At 45.6% G+C, this 18,585-nt stretch overlaps 1 protein-coding gene across 1 annotated transcript in view; it reads right to left on the bottom strand.

Annotated features, from left to right (window-relative positions):
- zc3h12aa (zinc finger CCCH-type containing 12Aa) overlaps nucleotides 1-12,198 on the bottom strand; it is a 28,497-nt gene extending 16,299 nt beyond the window's left edge. The window contains exons 1-2 of the mRNA XM_078237785.1: nucleotides 11,889-12,198; nucleotides 4,414-5,015 (exon numbers count right to left, since the gene is read on the bottom strand). Of these exons, the coding sequence (XP_078093911.1) occupies nucleotides 4,414-5,015; nucleotides 11,889-11,936 (650 nt within the window). The 5' untranslated portion in view covers nucleotides 11,937-12,198. The remainder of the gene's footprint in view (nucleotides 1-4,413; nucleotides 5,016-11,888) is intronic.
- Between the last annotated feature and the right edge of the window lie 6,387 nt (nucleotides 12,199-18,585).

Below are 18,585 nucleotides of genomic sequence, written 5' to 3'. Positions count from 1 at the left end.
CCCCTCCATCAGGCTAACACCAGCCCACCAGATCGCCAGTATGGGTGACCTCAGGTTGCTCACACAACCCTATTCCTCGCCGCCCAGGACTCATGGATCCCTAGCTGGAGGCCTTATGATCTCACCAGATGGTAATGAGACTGGCACATGTCTCACACTGGCGACCATGTGAGTTTGACACATGCTCAGCCATCCTAACACTGAACTCATACCCCGAGGTGATGGTTGGAGAGAATATTCAGAACCAGGACCATGTATAAATGCAGGATGAATGCAGCCTCTCAATTTGCTGCCTTTGTTACAATTGTTCATCTTTAGCCAAGAGCTGCCTTTGGTTCGTTTCTCCTCATTCCAACCATCATGGGATGAATTGTGCAATGCTTGTTATTGCATCATAGTTTTGTAAAACATAGTTGTTTTAAAAATGTGCTGCCTTCATGACCCAGTGCACTGCAAATCTTTTTCTTACTCTGAGGGCATGAGAGCACGGCCAGTTCCGCTATATGTTCAACTAAATTGCAAACAGCAGTGTTTTAGTTCGACTTACTAAAGTGTTTACCTCAGTAAGTGTGAGTGTTTACCCCAGTCCAACGCCAGCATCTCCACATCAATAAATGCTAGCCCCCCATTGCTTTGTGTTTGCTGATATGAAACTTTTCTTCATTAAGAGGAGCATTTTGGATTGTTCTCAAATACATAGAATCATAGAACAGAATCCCTACAGTGCAGAAGGAGGTCATTTGGCCCATCGAGCCTGCGCTGATAACAATCCAACCCAGGCCCTATCCCCGTAACCCCAGGCATTTACCCTGCTAATCCCCCTGACACTAAACGGGAATTTATCATGGCCATTCAGCCTAACTTGCCCATCTTTGGACTGTGGGAGGAAACCGGAGCACCTGGAGGAAACACACGCAGGCACGGGAAGAACGCACAAACTTCACACAGTGACCTGGGGCCGGAATTGAACCCGGGTCCCTGGCGCTGTGAGGCAGCAGTGCTAACATAGCTAAATCTTCACCAAATTTGTGTAAAATATGTTATATAAGAACATTATTAAACTTCGGGGGGTGGGGGTGCTGATTTACAGTTTTATATTTTCCATGTGAAAATAATAAATTGAAATTTTATAAATTGTTCCACAAAAGAAACCAGTAAAAGGACTGAATACAAAAGATGGCATTGGTCCGAAAGATTTGAAACTCTGAAATTAGGGATAGTGTAGGGTTTAATCTTAGTGTTTGGTCTACTCTCTAATCTTGCTAATTCATGTACTGTGGTATTGTCATCATTTGTTTGGATGAAAATAAAGGGCTGAATGAAGTTAGTTTGGTGTTGAGCTTGCCCATGTTGTCCTCATCATGAAGCTTCAGGGTTACTTTTTTAAGGTCGAAATTCGAAAGCTCAAACCATGGTCACAGTTTTAACGTCTTGGTGCTGTATCAGGGCGGAATGAGTGTCTCATGGAATGGAAAGTATACTGATTTCCAGGTGAACTGGATCAGGCCTGTTCGGATTTGTTCCATTCTTTATGGAAACACCCATTAGAAATATGCTTAAAGCAACTGCTTTGATAATGGGCCATTTAATGAGATGTCTGACAAGCCTGTCATAGCTTTGAGATGGGCTTCTTTGATGGCACCTTCCAAACTCTTGAACACCTGGAACTGGGTGCGAGAACTCTTTGTTTCTTCCATGGGACATGGGCGTTGCTGGCTAGCTAGCATTTATTGATGTGGAGATGCCGGCATTGGACTGGGGTAAACACAGTAAGAAGTTTAACAACACCAGGTTAAGGTCCAACAGATTTATTTGGTAGCAAAAGCCACACAAGCTTTCGGAGCCCCAAGCCCCTTCTTCAGGTGAGTCTCACCTGAAGAAGGGGCTTGGGGCTCCGAAAGCTTGTGTGGCTTTTGCTACCAAATAAACCTGTTGGACTTTAACCTGGTGTTGTTAAACTTCTTACAGCATTTATTGCCCAACCCTACTTGCCTGAGGGCAGTTGAGAGTCAAACACATTACTATGGCTCTGGAGTCACATGTAGGCCAAGTAAGGATGGCAGATTCCCTTCCCTAAAGGACATTAATGAACCAGATTGGTTTTTCTGACAATTGTTTCATGGTCATCAATAGATTCTTAATCACAGATATTTTTTATTGAATTCAAATTCCGTCATCTACCATGGTAGGATTCGTACCCAGGTCCCCAGAACATTAGCCGAGTTGCTAGATTAATAGTTTAATGATAATGCCACTAGGCTATCGCCTCCCACTGCGGCAGCAGAAACCCAGCCAGACGGGGGGATCAATACTGCTCCTCTTGCCCACAACGTCAGGCTGTCAGACGCATCCTCTCGCTGCCCCTCTGTTCAGCCACCTGAGTTCCTGAGCCAAGGGGAACCTGACCAGGCAACATCAAGTTTCAACGGCAACAAAACAAAAATCAGGAACAGATGCTCTTTTCAATGTAATAATGATAGATCTGCAAGTTGCACAAGCCAGCCCCCTCAAACCCACACACTTAGAATGGAAGCAAGCATGTTTGTGGCAGATTGAGGTCAAATTTTGCATATTTGACAACTTAACCGCCCCACTGACCCTCTCTCGCCGGTTGTGAATGAGTTAAAATTGCAGCACCCCCATGAGGCTATAAACACTTCAATGCACTGGAGGCAACTCTCCCTGGAACCTTTCCAATTGCACAACCATTATCTTATGCAGCATCTGGCGACAGATACAGTATGTTCTCCTCTGCAGGCTGTGCCAGAGTTGAAAATTCCCCTCAGAAGGAAGTGCAGGCCTATTTGCATACGATTTCTAAAAGGTTTATGCGTGAAGATATGTGTAACTGGTGAGTCACCGGCGGGTCAAAGGTACGGAATCAATACAGGAAACAGGGACAAAGATTCCCGGAACGTCAAGTGGTTCCGGGAATTCTCTCATCAGTTTCAAGCTTGTGTAAAGTTCAGAGGCAGGAGTTGATTTACGATGGTCAATTCCCTTGGCCATTCCCAGCCCAGCTATAATGAGATACTTGGAATTCAGGGAACAATGATTCCTGAGGCGGGGAAAGCCAGAAACCCCATGTTGAACATGGAATTTTCCCCAGAGGAATGGGGCAGGGGTGGTGTAGAGTGGGGGGGGGTGGGGGGGGGGGGTGAGGAGGGTAGAATCAAAAAAGTGGAGGATTGAGGTGGGGAGGGGATTTTGACAGTGTAAAGAGTGTAAAACCTCTAGTTCTCTGACTGAATGGGGCCACTCCAAGTTGAAACACTGACCTCCAGCGGACCCTCCACATGGGGTCGGGGGAGAAGTGGGTGAGGTGTGCCCGTTGGCTTGTAGAAATGTGCCTGACCCATGTAGAATCTATAGAATCCATAGAATCTCTACAGTGCAGAAAGAGGCCATTTGGCCCATCGAGTCTGCACCGACCCCAATCTCACCCAGGCTCTACCCCCACATATTTTACCCGCTAATCCCTCTAACCTACGCATCTCATCTAAGGGGCAATTTTTTAGCATGGTGAATCAACCTAACCCGCACATCTTTGGACTGTGGGAGGAAACCGGAGCACCCGGAGGAAACCCACGTAGACACGAGGAGAATATGCAAACTCCACACAGACAGTGACCCGAGCCGGGAATCGAACCCAAGTCTCTGGAGCTGTGAAGCAGCTGTGCTAACCACTGTGCTACTATGCCACCCGTCTGCCTTCCGGTTACTCAGCTAAATGTGGGCACATTGACTCAGGTCAGGGAAGTGGGGACAGGTGGTGAAGAACAGTCTTGCATCACATAATGTGGGCCCCAGTGTCACATTCCTGCTCCTTTCATTTGGTCAGAGTATTCCCATGTCACCTTTATGAGCCTGCTGGTTCCAATACACACCTTTGCATGTGAAAATTAAAGATCACGGGGTGGGATCCACTGTTTGTTTTCTCATTTGTAATCTTTTGGTGAATCGAAATTGAAACCCTAAGAATCATAGAATCCCTACAGTGCAGAAGAGGCTATTCGGCCCATCGAGTCTGCACCAACTCTCTGACAGAATATCTTACCCAGGCCCTCTCCCCCGCCCTAAACCCTGCATATTTCCCATGGCCAATCCACCAAACCTACACATCTCTGGACCGTGGGAGGAAACTGGAGCACCCGGGGGGAAACCCATGCAGACACGGGGAGAATGTACAAACTCCACACAGACAGTCACCCAAGGCCAGAATTGAAGCCAGGTCCCTGGCGCAATGAGGCAGCACTGCTAACCATTGCACCACCCCACGTAAAAATACGTGGGCAATATACCTTGCACTTTTATATACCTATGCTTTTACACCAATAAGGCAGCGTTGGTTGACAACATGGTCCTACAAGCTGTGAACAGGAATTGGCAAAAAACATAACATCAGCAACATACCTCATTGCAACATTGCTGCCATCTATCACTATTGCTCGCAAGTTGACTTCCTGCTCCTGCACCTCTTCAGTCACTGGCCCATTATTCAGGGTTTTGACTAAAGGAAGTCCACGAGACACCAAGAGAGGCACTGGCACATCCTCTGGTACATTCTCCTTTTCCACATTGCCTTGTGCCTTCACTAACTCTCCGAGTATGGTGTTGGTATCGGCATTGCTGTCCACCTTTTGGAAAACCACATGAATCTGTTCTGTTGAGTAACCCAACTTACGGAAGAAGTCCACCTTCATGTGCAAATCCGAGGAGTCGAGGGAACTCAGTGGGGAGTCCTCGCAGCCCTGCCTGGTCCCACCCTCTGCCTCCAGTTTATTGTCCGTTCGGTATTCTTTTGAGCTGCTACTTTTCCACTCGTTATTTGACTGGACTTCATTGGAAGCCAGTTTCTGTTTGGTAGGACTAGTCTTTGTAGTGTGGGAGGCATCAACCAGGATATTTTTGCCCCAGGTAGGGAGGTCCAAGGAGGGTTTGTGGCTGTATTGTGCATGTTCCGTCAAGCTCATGTTTCCCTGCGAGCAATTCCCACGTTCCTTTGAATTTAGCTCCTAGGAAGTTGATAGAGATTTGTATTATTAACAATGCAAAACTGAGGTTACCAAAGCAGACACAAACGCAGACCAGAGTGGAGAGTTTATCTATGCTCAATTGCAGAAAGGGTTATCTTCACAAAGTGCTTCCAGTTACTTAAGTCTTCCTTACAGTCCCAGGTAGCCAAATCTTTGTTGTAAAAAAATGACTCAGAATTCATTTTATTGTTGGCAGACATTGGTTAACGAGAAACTGAGTTTCTATTCAAAAATTATTCCAGAATTGCTGGTGTACAGAATAAACCCACTCATGCTGGCAAATAAATTCTCAACAATTGCCTCACATTGCACTTTCAGACACATGCAAAAGGCTAATCCTCAGTGGCTGAAAAGTAACCTCTTTGCTGTTTAGTCATACTGCTGTTTACAAAGATTAGGTCATCGATAAATACTGCAAATACTCATCATCTAAACACTGTAATTGCTGGAAATACGCTGCAGCCCTGGCAGCATCCGTGTAGGGAGAACCCGAGTGAATATCAATCCCCCGGGGTCAGCAGCAGTGATTTCAGCTGCTGTTCTGCGTTGGGACCCTGAGGAGATTCTGTCGCACGGACAGACGGTGCAAATGCCTGAGTCGTTTAAGCTCCCGATGGGCTGATTCGTGCTGCCCTGGTCAGAACTGGAGAACAGGATAGGAGTTCTGATGAAAGATCTTCAACTCTGGGGGCGATTTTATCATCGCTTTACGTCCATTTTCGGGCGCAACGCGGCGGTAAAATGGGCTTAAAGCACTTAGTGCGATTAATCAGCGTCATTTTACAAGCGCCGATTTCTGGCACGGTCAGCCTCTCGTCAGAAATGGGCGAGAGGCAGGTTAATGTATTTTAATGTTGTTTAATATCTGCTTAGCGAACCCAACGCTCAATCGTCCCGGCTCAACCCCCCCCCCCCCCCCCCCCCTTTATGACCTCGCCGGGAAAGGTCCTCACCGGCGAGGAATAGACATGCTCCCCATGAATGGGGAGCAATCGACTTGGCCCTGCCGGTGGGACTGGAGGCCACTGAGGGCCCCCGGGGAGGCCGAGGGCAAGGGATGGTGCCCCTCGGGCAGTGCCAGACAGGCAATGCCACCCTGGCACCTGGGCCTTGCCAGTCTGGCACCTGGGCACTGCTTAATGGGCACCTGGGAAATGCCTACAGGGCAGTGCCAGTGGGCGGGGCAAATTTGGGAGGGGCCAGTTGGGGCCGGGCTAATGGGGAGGGACCAATGGGGCAGGGGCCCGCTGCCACTTCAGCGATCAGTGGGGGAGGGTGGCGGGTCCGCGATCGGTGGGGGGAGGCCGGCGGGTTCGCGATTGGTGGGGGGAGGCCGGCGGGTTCGCGATCGGTGGGGAGTCGGGTCCACGATCAGTCTGGGCGGCGGGGGGATTGGTGGGGGCCATGGGCCTGCACGATTGCAGGTGGGGAGTTGCCTCAGGCTGCCTGCACTAGCAGGGGCCTGACAGCTCTCTCTTTTCTGTCAGACCCCTGCTATTGCTAATGCACATGTGCAGCATCAGAGGCCTTCACATGCGCATTACCTCCCTCTGCAGGCTTTTGGGCGTGTTAAGCCCCGCCCGCAGGATTTTGCAGCAAGCAACAGGCTCGCTCAAACCTTTGCAGGCAGAGTGCACATGGGGGGCCTGAAAACACGCCCAAAAGACAGATCTGGAACTCTCCCAGTTTCAAGTCCGCCCAGCACTTAGAGAAAAAATGGTAAAATTGCCCTCTCTGTTTCTCTCTCCATAGATGCTGCCAGACCTGCTGAGTATTTTCAACATTTTCATGGAAGGAGTATCTCCCACTTTACTTAATTGAAACTATCTTAATGAACCCAATTTGAGGATTAAATGAATTATCTTGATGATCCATTTATGTTGGCTGTACAAGTTGGATCAACAAATTATAATTCCTATTTGCATAATTCCAAAATATTCACCATAATTATAACCATCAAGCTACCATCATTTTCTTTTTTTGACATTGGTCAAATGATTACCCCTCCTGATTCATTTACCTCACCCCAAATCATGGTCTGGTGTAACACAAGGCCTCCTGACCATCCATGCACAGTTTAAATGGATCTGCATATCTTGTCGTGAAGTCAACATGCTTATCATTGTAACTGATTCATGAAATAGCTGCTTGAATGGTTTAGACCTTGTACCTTCTCTCTATCTTGGACTGCTGTATGCACTGTTAGCTTTTCTTTTATTTCAAGCCACAAAAAACGTACAAAGTTACAAAACTTATAAAAGCGATCTTTGCCCCAGTGCAGCATGGTTATAATAAATGCCAGCATGACATGTTGAAACTTAGTTCCTTCAACTAATTTCTTCCTTCAGTGCAATGGCTGTTGCACAGTTAAGAACAGCAGACTGCCCAACAACAGAGAAGCGAAAAAGCAGTTAAACTGTATATCTGATGATATGTTGGTTGATATAAAAAAGTTTGATGGGCCAGGAGACAAACGTCCTGATTTAAAAAAAAAACCCAGATGGTTCAATAGCTCATCCAAGTCTAAAGGACAGCGGGTTCTGATGATGTGGCTTCACCTCAAATGTTCCAGAGGCCTTGGTGCAAACCCACAATCCCCTGACCCCAAGCCAAGAGTACTGTGGACAGGCCATGCATAAAGCTCTACTTGCAAGCTAGTACTAAATCCTCAGGTTGCTACTTTAACGGAATTTGATGTCCTATCTTCTGGGACACACTGCTGAAAGCTACCCGTCTGCCATGGCGCACTGCCACGCTGTGTCATAAGGAAAAGACTAGGCGTGTTGGATAATTAAGCAGCTCAGTTTAATTCTCTGCCCTTTCAGTGATGTGCAGAGAGGAAGTCAGGTGCTTTCCCAGAAAGAGGAAAAATTGGAGCCATCCAAGGGACAGCTCAAATCCACCTCCCAGTTACTGACTCATCTCACCGAGCCTTCCACTTCTCAATGGCAGATTGCCCAGGATACAGACTTAGTCACAGCCTTTGTAAAGAAGGTATCTTGCAGGGATGACCGAGTTCCATCAGTTTCCCTCACCTCTATAGTGGAGGACGCTAGAACTTTCAAGGCCTTTAATGAACAAACATGAATCTGATTGGACCAGAGGGCAGTGTCAGTTAATACTGGGATTCAGTAGAAGTGTGATTACTGTGGAGCAATTTTCTTTACTGTGCTTGGCCAATAACGTAACTGTTTGCTGAGCTACAGTTTGTGCTCAAAGGAATACAACTAAAAGAAATAACCCAATGCTATTTATTGCTGGATATAATTGGTCCACAACAAGTCCTGTTGAGCCCTATTCTCCCCTAACAAGGTTGCTCACTAATCTAGGATCATCCTGGAATGAAAAGATAATCCCAGTTTCTTTTCTCCACCTTCAACACAATCTTACACCCCTCTCGACTGTGTCCTCCTCATTTACCTCCAGCAACATGTGTGCGAACCTCATAACAGCCACTAAGGTTGAGACCTCCACCCACCTCTCTGTGCTGATTCCCTTCCCTTTGCCAGTTACCCCACATATCTCCTAAGTTTCTACCATTCCCTAATCCTGAACAATCATCCATCTCTTCCCTACTTCTCCTCCTTCCATATTTCCAAATCTCCATTGTCTGTATCCCATTCAATATCAAATCCTTCTCATGTCAACAGCAGTACAAAAAGTAGCACATGCAAAATTGAGACTCCACCCAAGAAGAAGTCATTAAGAAAGGTTTCTCAAAGTTTCGTCAAAAAGGAGCATGTTAAAGAAGGGGAGAGAGGTAGGGAAGCGGTAAAGTTTTTGGAGGGAATTTCACAGTCTAGGGCGTGCTCGACTTTCTTCAGTTTATTCCATTCTGATGTGTGAGTGAAGTGCCACAAATGCCTACTACACTTCAGCACCTTAACCTTTCAACAATGGTGGAAGAATAGTGAAAAACAATCAAGGGGACTAGTGCTGGCAATTCTGAGCGCAAGTGAGAACAAAGGGTCAGAATGAAATTGTTGGAGATTCGGAAGGAACAAGTGCAAAATGATCAAAGAGAAATAGAGCACAAGGATCCATTCCCTCCAGCATAATGTCAGAAATGGGATGTCCGCTGATGATTGCACAATCCTCAGCTACTGAAGTAATCCATGTTCAAAGGCAGCAAGGTCATGGCAACGTTCAGGCTTGGGCTGATAAATGAAACATGTGCCAGGCAATGTCCGTCTCCAACAGGAGTGAGTTTAGCCAGTTCCCTTGATACCCAATGGCATTACCATTGCTGGATTGCCAGTGGCCAGAAATTGATCCAGCTGAATTAATACTGTTACTCTAAGAGCAGGTCAAAGGCTGGGAATGATGTAGCAAGTAACTTACCTTCTGCAAAGTCTGTCCAAAGGCACAAGTCAAAGAATGATGCGAGTACTCCAACCTGCCTGGATGAGTGCAGCTCCAACAACACTCAAGAAGCTCAACCCAGGACAAAGCTTGTCTGGCACCCCACCCACCTCCCCTTAAACATTCATCCCCGTCATCAACAGCCCAAAGTGGCAGCAGTCCACACTATACAAGATGCACTATAGGAGCTTGCCAAGGCTCCTTCAACAACACCTTCCTAAGGCTATAACCTAGAGGAAAATGGGGTAGCAGTGCTCATGAGAACTCCATCAACTGTAAGTAACCCTCCAAGCCATGTACCATCCTGACTTGGAATTACATCACCGTTCCTTCATTGTCGTTGAGTCAAAATCCTGGAATTCCTTCCCTAACAGCATTGTGGGTGTACCTACACTTTGGAAAGGTGGTTCATCAATCACCATTTCAGGGGCAATTGAGGATGGGTAACAAATGCTGGCCTTGTCAGTGATGTCCATATACCATGAATGAATGAAATAAAGTTGGTTTAGTGTGGACTTGTGGTGCCTCCCTGGCTCCCTCCAGGATCCAAGACTGAATATTTGTCAACAACATTAAATAGCTGCTGGAATGTACCCCCCATTAAACTAATATGATTTTCTTGCACCTACTGCAAAAAAATAAACTTCTTAGAACTTTAACAAACTTCTCAGTCAGGAACAAGAATTCCATTTCACTTTTCCTTTGAAAAGAAATGAATGGCTACAATAGAAGAAGTTGATTTAACCACTTCTGAGTTCAGTTAGTCTAGAATTTCCTTAAATTTTACGCATTCCAAGAAACATAGCCTCAAACCCTCTCGTATGAGCAACAGTTACATTTATATAGCACCATGTAGTAAAATATCCCAGCGTTTCTATATAACGCAAAACGCCACCAATGTTTACTTCTTAATGTTTCCTACACATTCTAATGATCTATTTTGCAGTGTTACTGGACACGGAATGGTCCCACGTAACACTGAGAATTAACCCATCCTGTTCTCATTCGCTTTTCTCCAACCAAGCAGCGAAACAAAACAAGGTGTGGAGGGGAGTTGCGGCAGGGTCTGGGGGCAGCGGTGGTAGGCGTTTCTCCACCAGCTAGTGATGTGAAACCAGGTCATTTTCTAAAACAATTTCTATGTTTAATCAGGAAAATATAGGAACTGAAACAGAGCGAGAACTTGACCTTCTGGATTCAAGACTGGGTAATACCACACTCCACATGACGTGCTCCCATGGAAAGATTCTTTCAAGAGGTATTGGGAGCTGTGCTCCTGGATATAGACTAGAGGAACACTTTAGAGCCATTTTGTAACAAGCTGTACATGGAATTACATCGAACTTTGCAGCACAGAAGAAAAACATTCAGTCAAAAAAGTCTACAATGGTGCTTATGCTCCCTAGCTTGCTTCATTATACCTATTTGTACGCCCTGCATTCCTTTGCCCCTACTGTGTACTTACCCAGTTTCCCCTTAAATGTATCATTGGCCTCAACAAGATAGCAAGTTTCACATTTTACCCACGCTCTCTGAGTAACATTCACAAACGCATCAGATCCAACAGGAAACAGTTAATATAAGAAAGCAAGTGAGCACTTATTGACCTTGCTGGCGCTTAAGAGACAGATAAAAATAACACATGAAAACAAACGTAGGCCAACAGTAATTCTCAAAGTTACACTGTGGTGTGGATTGGTGGGGAGGGGGAGTGGGTGAAGGTGGGAAGGGCGGGTTTCTTGACTCTATCAGTTCAAGATTAGTTTGTTCCAGTCTCTATCAACACTCTGTTCTCTTTCACTGTTTAAGGCTGCACAGGTTGGTTTTGAAAGGTTGTATTTTCGACGCTGCCCTCTTGTAATGTCAGCACAAGACGCAGCATGTGCCTCTGCGTGTATATATCTATATAATATATATATATAGTCATGGCAATTATGGAGAGATCACAGTGAGCAATGCCTTATACAGACAAAGAAGGAACTACAAAGAGTTAACTTTTCGCCCTTACAACCTAAATGTTACCAGCAAACAGTTTTTTTGAGTCAGTGCCTCATTTGATCGTCTATTTGACACATGCTCTAAGGTTCCTGCCGTAACCGTGACAAGTCAACCACCAAAACTTGACTTCCTATCATACGGAGAACTGATTTCTGCTCCCCCTTTCTTGAACCCAGATCAAGGACTGGAGCTGGTGATTCCTGACTTTGAACCTCACAGTGACTCCTTCACTACCAAAGAGTGGTCGTGGGGACTTAAGTGCCTGTGGAGCGCCAGCGGCTCAGCAGTAGCTTAATCCATTCCAGTACAGCCCAGCTCAGCACAGCCCTGAGTTCGAGCTCTTCGCTAATGAGTCTGGGCAAGGCTCAAGACACTTGACGCAGACTGTAAGTTTAAAAAATGCCCCTCCAAGAAGTGAGTTGCTGGTGGAAACAACGCCTTAAAAAGTAATTTTCTAAAACTCTGTTATCTGTGAGAAAACTCAATACTCACCAAACTCTGTTTGTAGCGCTCCCCATTTACTAATTCCGGAAGGTGCATTCCAATCACACCTTACTCTGTGTTCAACTGATCTCAACACTGGAGCCACAGGTTATATCTCTCTGCATGTGACGTCAAAAATTGTTATGTTGCCAGGAAACAGTTGAAATGTATGCAGATAAGGAACATTCTCCCCCCACCAACTTGTACTTCCTGATTCTCGCCAGAGCTGATAGCTTAGAGGAATTAGGAAATCTGCCCGGGCGGATTTAAATCTGCTTGAATTTTCATACTTAAATAGTTGACATAACTTCCGTGTGACGGCAGAAGCAGCAGACTGTGGGAAGCTTAAATAAAATCAGGAAATGCTCATCTGTTGAGAGAAAGAAAGTTAACGCTTTGAGTGAAATGTGACCAGTTCTGAAAAAGTCATTTTTTTTGCATGCAAAGCAAACCATTTTTCTTGCCACGGATGCTGCCAGGCATGTTAAAGTAAAATTTATTTATTAGTCACTAGTAAGGCTTACATTAACACTGCAATGAAGTTGCTGTGAAATTCCCCGAGTTGACACATTCCGGCACCTGTTTGGGCCAATGCACCTAACCAGCACGTCTTTCAGACTGTGGGAGGAAACTGGAGCACCCAGAGGAAACCCACGCAAACATGGGGAGAATGTGCAAACTCTGCACAGGCAGTGACCCAAATCAAGAATTGAACCCAGGTCCCTGGCGCTGTGAAGCAGCAGTCCTGACAACTGTGCCACCTTGCCACTAGGGAGAATGCTCAGTATTTCCAGCATCTCTTTATATGTCGCCAATTTTATAGAAAATCTTGGAAATCACAGAAAGTCTGTAAGCATCTGTGAATAGAGCCACCAGATGCTGTCCGATGTGGCATAGTGGTTAGCACTGCTGTCTCACAGTGCCAGGGATCCAGGTTGCATTCCCAGCTTGGGTCACTGTCTGTATGGAGTTTGCACATTCTCCCCGTGTCTGCGTGGGTTTCCTCTGGGGGCTCTGGTTTCCTCCCACAGTCCAAAGATGTGTGGGTTAGGTGGATTGACCATGCTAAATTGCCCCTTAGTCTCAGGGGGACTAGGTAGAGTAAATGCATGGGGTTATGAAGGTAGGGCCCAGGTGGGATTGTGGCTGGTGCAGACCCGATGGGCCAAATGGCCTCCTTTGCACTGTAGGATTCTATGATTCATTTTCAGGATGTGGGCATAGCTGGCTACCCAGAAGGAAAAAACAGTAGTAAATGGGGTAATAAGAATACTGGTCCAAACTGGTCTTGTATACCTTAAAATGGATCACCAATAAAAACTTGCAAATAAGGATACTAGTCCGAAGTGTTTGTTGCTATTAGCTAGGCCAACATTCATTGTCCAGCCCTTATTGCCCTTGAGAATGCGGCGGTGAGCTGCCTTCTTGAATCGCTGCACTCCATGCGGTGTAGGTGCATCCACAGTGCTGTTAGGAGGGGCAATTCCAGGATTTTGACCCAGCAACAGTGAAGGAATAGCGATATATTTCCAAGTCAGGATATTGTTCAGGTCTTAAATAAAAGCAAAATACTGCGAATGCTGCAACCTGAAACAAAAGGTAGGTTATCAGAGGTAGGTTCTTTACGCAGAGAGTGGTTGGGGTGTGGAATGGACTGCCTGCAGTGATAGTGGAGTCAGACACTTTAGAAACATTTAAGCGGTTATTGGATAGGCACATGGAGCACACCAGGATGATAGGGAGTGGGATAGCTTGATCTTGGTTTCAGATAAAGCTCGGCACAACATCGTGGGCCGAAGGGCCTGTTCTGTGCTGTACTGTTCTATGTTCTAAAAACAGAAAAAGGCTGAAAAATCTCAACAAGCCTGATAGCATCTGTGGAGAGAGAATGGAATCAACATTCGCTCTATTCTCTCGCCACAAATGCTTACAGGCCTGCTGAGGTTTCCAGCATTTTATTATTTGTGTTTCAGGTTTCAGCATCCACAGTATTTTGCCTTTATCTTAGTGTTTAACTCACTGCCACTTCTCTTCCAGAAGTACCTACCCCGAAGATGTTCTGCTCTTCTCCCCAGGCTCAGACAAAGGGTCATGCTGACTCGAAACATTAGCTCAATCCTCTCTCCACAGATGCTGTCAGACCTGCTGAAATTTTCCATCATTTTCTGGTATTGTCCAGGTCTGGCTGAATTCGGACATTGACTGCTTCGGACTTAATTATCACGAGTTTTCCAGGAATTGAGGACTCATCACTTACTTGGACACTGCTGAACAATCCAGCAGAAAAGGCATGTGGGTTATGCAAAATACATTTCTTTTTCATTAACATTCATTAGTTGTAAAAATGATGGGAAATGGGGATAAAAAAGCTGTTAGTTTGGGCAGATCCATTGGGGGTAGGAAGTCATATGATGACATCTCTGGAAATACATTCAGCCAGAGTTCTCTTTAGCGGCACTCTGCAATGGCTGAAGTATCTTTGTGAATGTTGGTTAGGCTGAGTGTAGAAGCTGGAGATCTATAAGAATTTTACCCACCCAACATCATGGCAGGTTGGCTGTGATGAATTTTCCAGGTTCAAGCCGTATTTCCCTTTGCGTTGACAAGCTCACAGCTTATAATGTGACTGCCGAAGGATCTGAAGGTGTGGAGGAAGAAGGAGTAAATAATGTTGATGCGTGAGATTAAGACCAGAAATGGCTGCAACACTCAATTAAAGACGTGTGACCTTTTAAATCTAAGTGGTAGGTGAAGATAAAAATAGTTCTGTCTGGGATTTATCACACAATCACTACCGACAAAATGATTTGATCTATCATACACAGTCATTTGTGGAACCTATCATGTTCCCCTGTTATGAACATTTGTATGAACATTCAAATTTGGAGTTAGAGTAGGCTATTTAGCTCCTCAACCCCGCTGTGCCATTTGATAGAATAATTCATGAACTCTAAAGTGTTGTGATTTGATCTGATTTGTTACTATCACATTCATTAGGATACAGAGAAAAGTATTACTCCTTATGTGCTGTACAGACAAAAACATATCATTCATAGAGTAGATAGGGGAGAAGGAAAGGAGGGGGTGCAGAATATAGTGTTACAGTCATAGATAGGGTGTAAAGAAAGATCAGCTTAATTTAAGGTAGGTCCATTCAAATGTCTGATGGCAGCAGGGAAGAAGCTGTTCTTGAGTCGGTTTCAAACTTCTATAACTTTTTTCTGATGGAGGAAGATGGAAGAGAGTATGTCTGGAGTGTATGGGGCCCTTGATTATGCTGGCTGCTTTTCCGAGGCAGTGGGAAGTGTAGACGGAATCAATGGATGGGAGGCTGGTTTGCGTGATGGACTGGGCTTCGTTCATGACCCTTTGTAGTTTCTTGCAGTCTTGGTCAAGTAGGAGCCAAACCAAGCTGTTATACATCCAGAAAGGATGCTTTCTATGGTGTAACTGTAAAAATCTGTGTGAGTCATAGCGGGCGTGCCAACTTTCCTTAGCCTTATGAGAAAGTAGAGGTGTTGGTGGGCTTTCTTAACTCTACTGTCAGCATGGAGAGACCAGGATAGGTTGTTGGTGATCTGAACACCTAGAAACTTGAAGCTATCGACCATTTCTTTCACTTTGATGTAGACAGGAACATGTGCTCCACTATGCTTCCTGAAGTTGATAACTATCTCTTTTTTTTTACTGATATTGAGGGAGAGATTATTGTCATTGCATAATTTTGGCTGTCACTTTCCTGTCATTGCCATTATTTGAGATCCAACCCAATATGATAGTGTCATCAGCAAACTTGGAAATCGAGTTGGAGGGGAATTTGGCCACATAGTCATGAGTGTATAAGGAGTATAGTGAGGGGCTGGGGATACCGCCTTGTGGAGCACCGGTGTTGATGATCGTGGAGGAGATGTTGTTGCCTATCCTTACTGATTGCGGTCTGTGGATTAGGAAGTCTAGGATCCAATCACAGAGGGAGGAGCCATACCCCAGGCCACGGAGATTGGAGATGAGTTTTGTTGGAATAATGTTGTTGAACACTGAGCTGCAGTCAATAAATTGGAGTCTGACATAAGTGTCGTTATTGTCCAGCTGTTCTAGAGTTGAATGTAGGGCCAGAGAGATGGCATGTGCTGTGGACCTGTTGCGGCGATAGGTGAATTGTAGTGGATCCAGGCAATCTGGGAGACTGGTGTGATAACCTGAGGCTGTAGAGATGCAATTCTTTCTTTTCTTCCCAACTAGATCGATGAGTTGCTGCTTAACAAGAATAGGCAATTCTTTATTTTTTCCTTTTCTTGACCAATATCAACCATGTTAATGGATAAACACAAAGAACAATACAGCACAGGAACAGGCCCTTCAGCCCTCCAAGCCCGTGCCACTCCCTGGTCCAAACTAGGCCATTCTTTTGTATCCCTCCATTCCCACTTCGTTCATCTGGCTATCTAGATAAGTCTTAAACGTTCCCAGTGTGTCCACCTCCACCACCTTGCCCGGCAGCACATTCCAGGCCCCCACCACCCTCTGTGTAAAATATGTCCTTCTGATATCTGTGTTAAACCTCCCCCCCTTCACCTTGAATCTATGACCCCTCGTGAACGTCACCACCGACCTGGGGAAAAGCTTCCCATCGTTCACCCTATCTATGCCTTTCATAATTTTATACACCTCTATTAAGTCTCCCCTCATCCTCCGTCTTTCCAGGGAGAACAACCCCAGTTTACCCAATCTCTCCTCACAACTAAGCCCCTCCATACCAGGCAACATCCTGGTAAACCTCCTCTGTACTCTCTCCAAAGCCTCCACGTCCTTCTGGTAGTGTGGCGACCAGAACTGGACGCAGTATTCCAAATGCGGCCGAACCAACATTCTATACATCTGCAACATCAAACCCCAACTTTTATACTCTATGCCCCGTCCTATAAAGGCAAGCATGCCATATGCCTTCTTCACCACCTTCTCCACCTGTGACGTCATCTTCAAGGATCTGTGGACTTGCACACCCAGGTCCCTCTGCGTATCTACACCCTTTATGGTTCTGCAATTTGTCGTATAGCTCCTCCCTACATTAGTTCTACCAAAATGCATCACTTCGCATTTATCGGGATTGAACTCCATCTGCCATTTCTTTGCCCAAATTTCCAGCCTATCTATATCCTTCTGTAGCCTCTGACAATGCTCCTCACTATCTGCAAGTCCCGCCAATTTTGTGTCATCTGCAAACTTACTGATCACCCCAGTTACACCTTCTTCTAGATCGTTTATATAAATCACAAACAGCAGAGGTCCCAATACAGAGCCCTGCAGAACACCACTAGTCACAGGCCTCCAACCGGAAAAAGACCCTTCCACTACCACCCTCTGTCTTCTGTGACCAAGCTAGTTCTCCACCCATCTAGCCACCTCCCCCTTTATCCCATGAGATCCAACCTTTTGCACCAGCCTATCATGAGGGACTTTGTCAAACGCTTTACTAAAGTCCATATAGACGACATCCACGGCCCTTCCCTCGTCAACCATTCTAGTCGCTTCTTCAAAAAATCTCCACCAGGTTAGTGAGGCATGACCTCCCTCTCACAAAACCATGCTGACTATCGTTAATGAGTTTATTCCTTTCTAAATGCGCATACATCCTATCTCTAAGAATCCTCTCCAACAACTTCCCGACCACGGACGTCAAGCTCACCGGCCTATAATTACCCGGGTTATCCTTCCTACCCTTCTTAAATAACGGGACCACATTAGCTATCCTCCAATCCTCTGGGACCTCACCTGTGTCCAGTGACGAGACAAAGATTTGCGTCAGAGGCCCAGCGATTTCATCTCTCGTCTCCCTGAGCAGCCTTGGATAGATTCCATCAGGCCCTGGGGATTTGTCAGTCTTTATATTCTCTAACAAACCTAACACTTCCTCCCTTGTAATGGAGATTTTCTCCAACGGTTCAACACTCCCCTCCGAGACACTCCCAGTCAACACATCCCTCTCCTTTGTGAATACCGACGCAAAGTATTCATTTAGGATCTCCCCTACTTCTTTGGGCTCCAAGCATAATTCCCCACTTTTGTCCCTGAGAGGTCCAATTTGAAGGTTATATTCTTGGGCTATCCACAAAATGGATGGTGACTAAATCCATGTGAGGAAGCATAGGATGGAAGCAGGGGAAAAATACAACACCGGTCACATGGTGACCTGACCGCCTTTGAGCAGAACATCAATCACTTGAAGATATAAATCAGGTGCCCGATTGTTCCTGTGGGGCACTTCAATGTGCCCCAGTGATGATCTCCCAAATTGTTTTGATTTGATTTGATTTATTATTGTCACATGTATTGGATACAATGGAAAAGTATTGTTTTTTGGGCACTATGCAGACAAAGCATACCGTTCATAGAGAAGGAAAGGAGAGAATGCAGATGTAGTGTTCTCGTCATAGCTAGGGTGCAGAGGAAGATCAATTTAATATAAGGCAGGCCCATTCAAAAGTCTGATGGCAGCAGAGAAGAAGCTGTTCTTGAGTTGGTTGGTATGTGATCTCAGACTTTTGTATTTTTTTCCCAATGGAAGAAGGTGGAAGAGAGATTGTTACTTTGCGGTCCTTGATTATGATGGCTGCTTTTCCGAGGCTGCGGGAAGTGTAGACGGTATCAGTGGATGGGAAGCTGGTTTGTATGATGGACTGGGCTACATTCACAACTTTTGTAGTTT

The sequence above is a fragment of the Mustelus asterias genome, chromosome 21 (assembly GCF_964213995.1).
Source record: "Mustelus asterias chromosome 21, sMusAst1.hap1.1, whole genome shotgun sequence".
NCBI classification, from domain to species: Eukaryota; Metazoa; Chordata; class Chondrichthyes; order Carcharhiniformes; family Triakidae; genus Mustelus; species Mustelus asterias.
The sequence above is the reverse complement of the archived record's forward strand: the minus strand, read 5'-3'. Positions and strand labels throughout refer to the sequence as shown.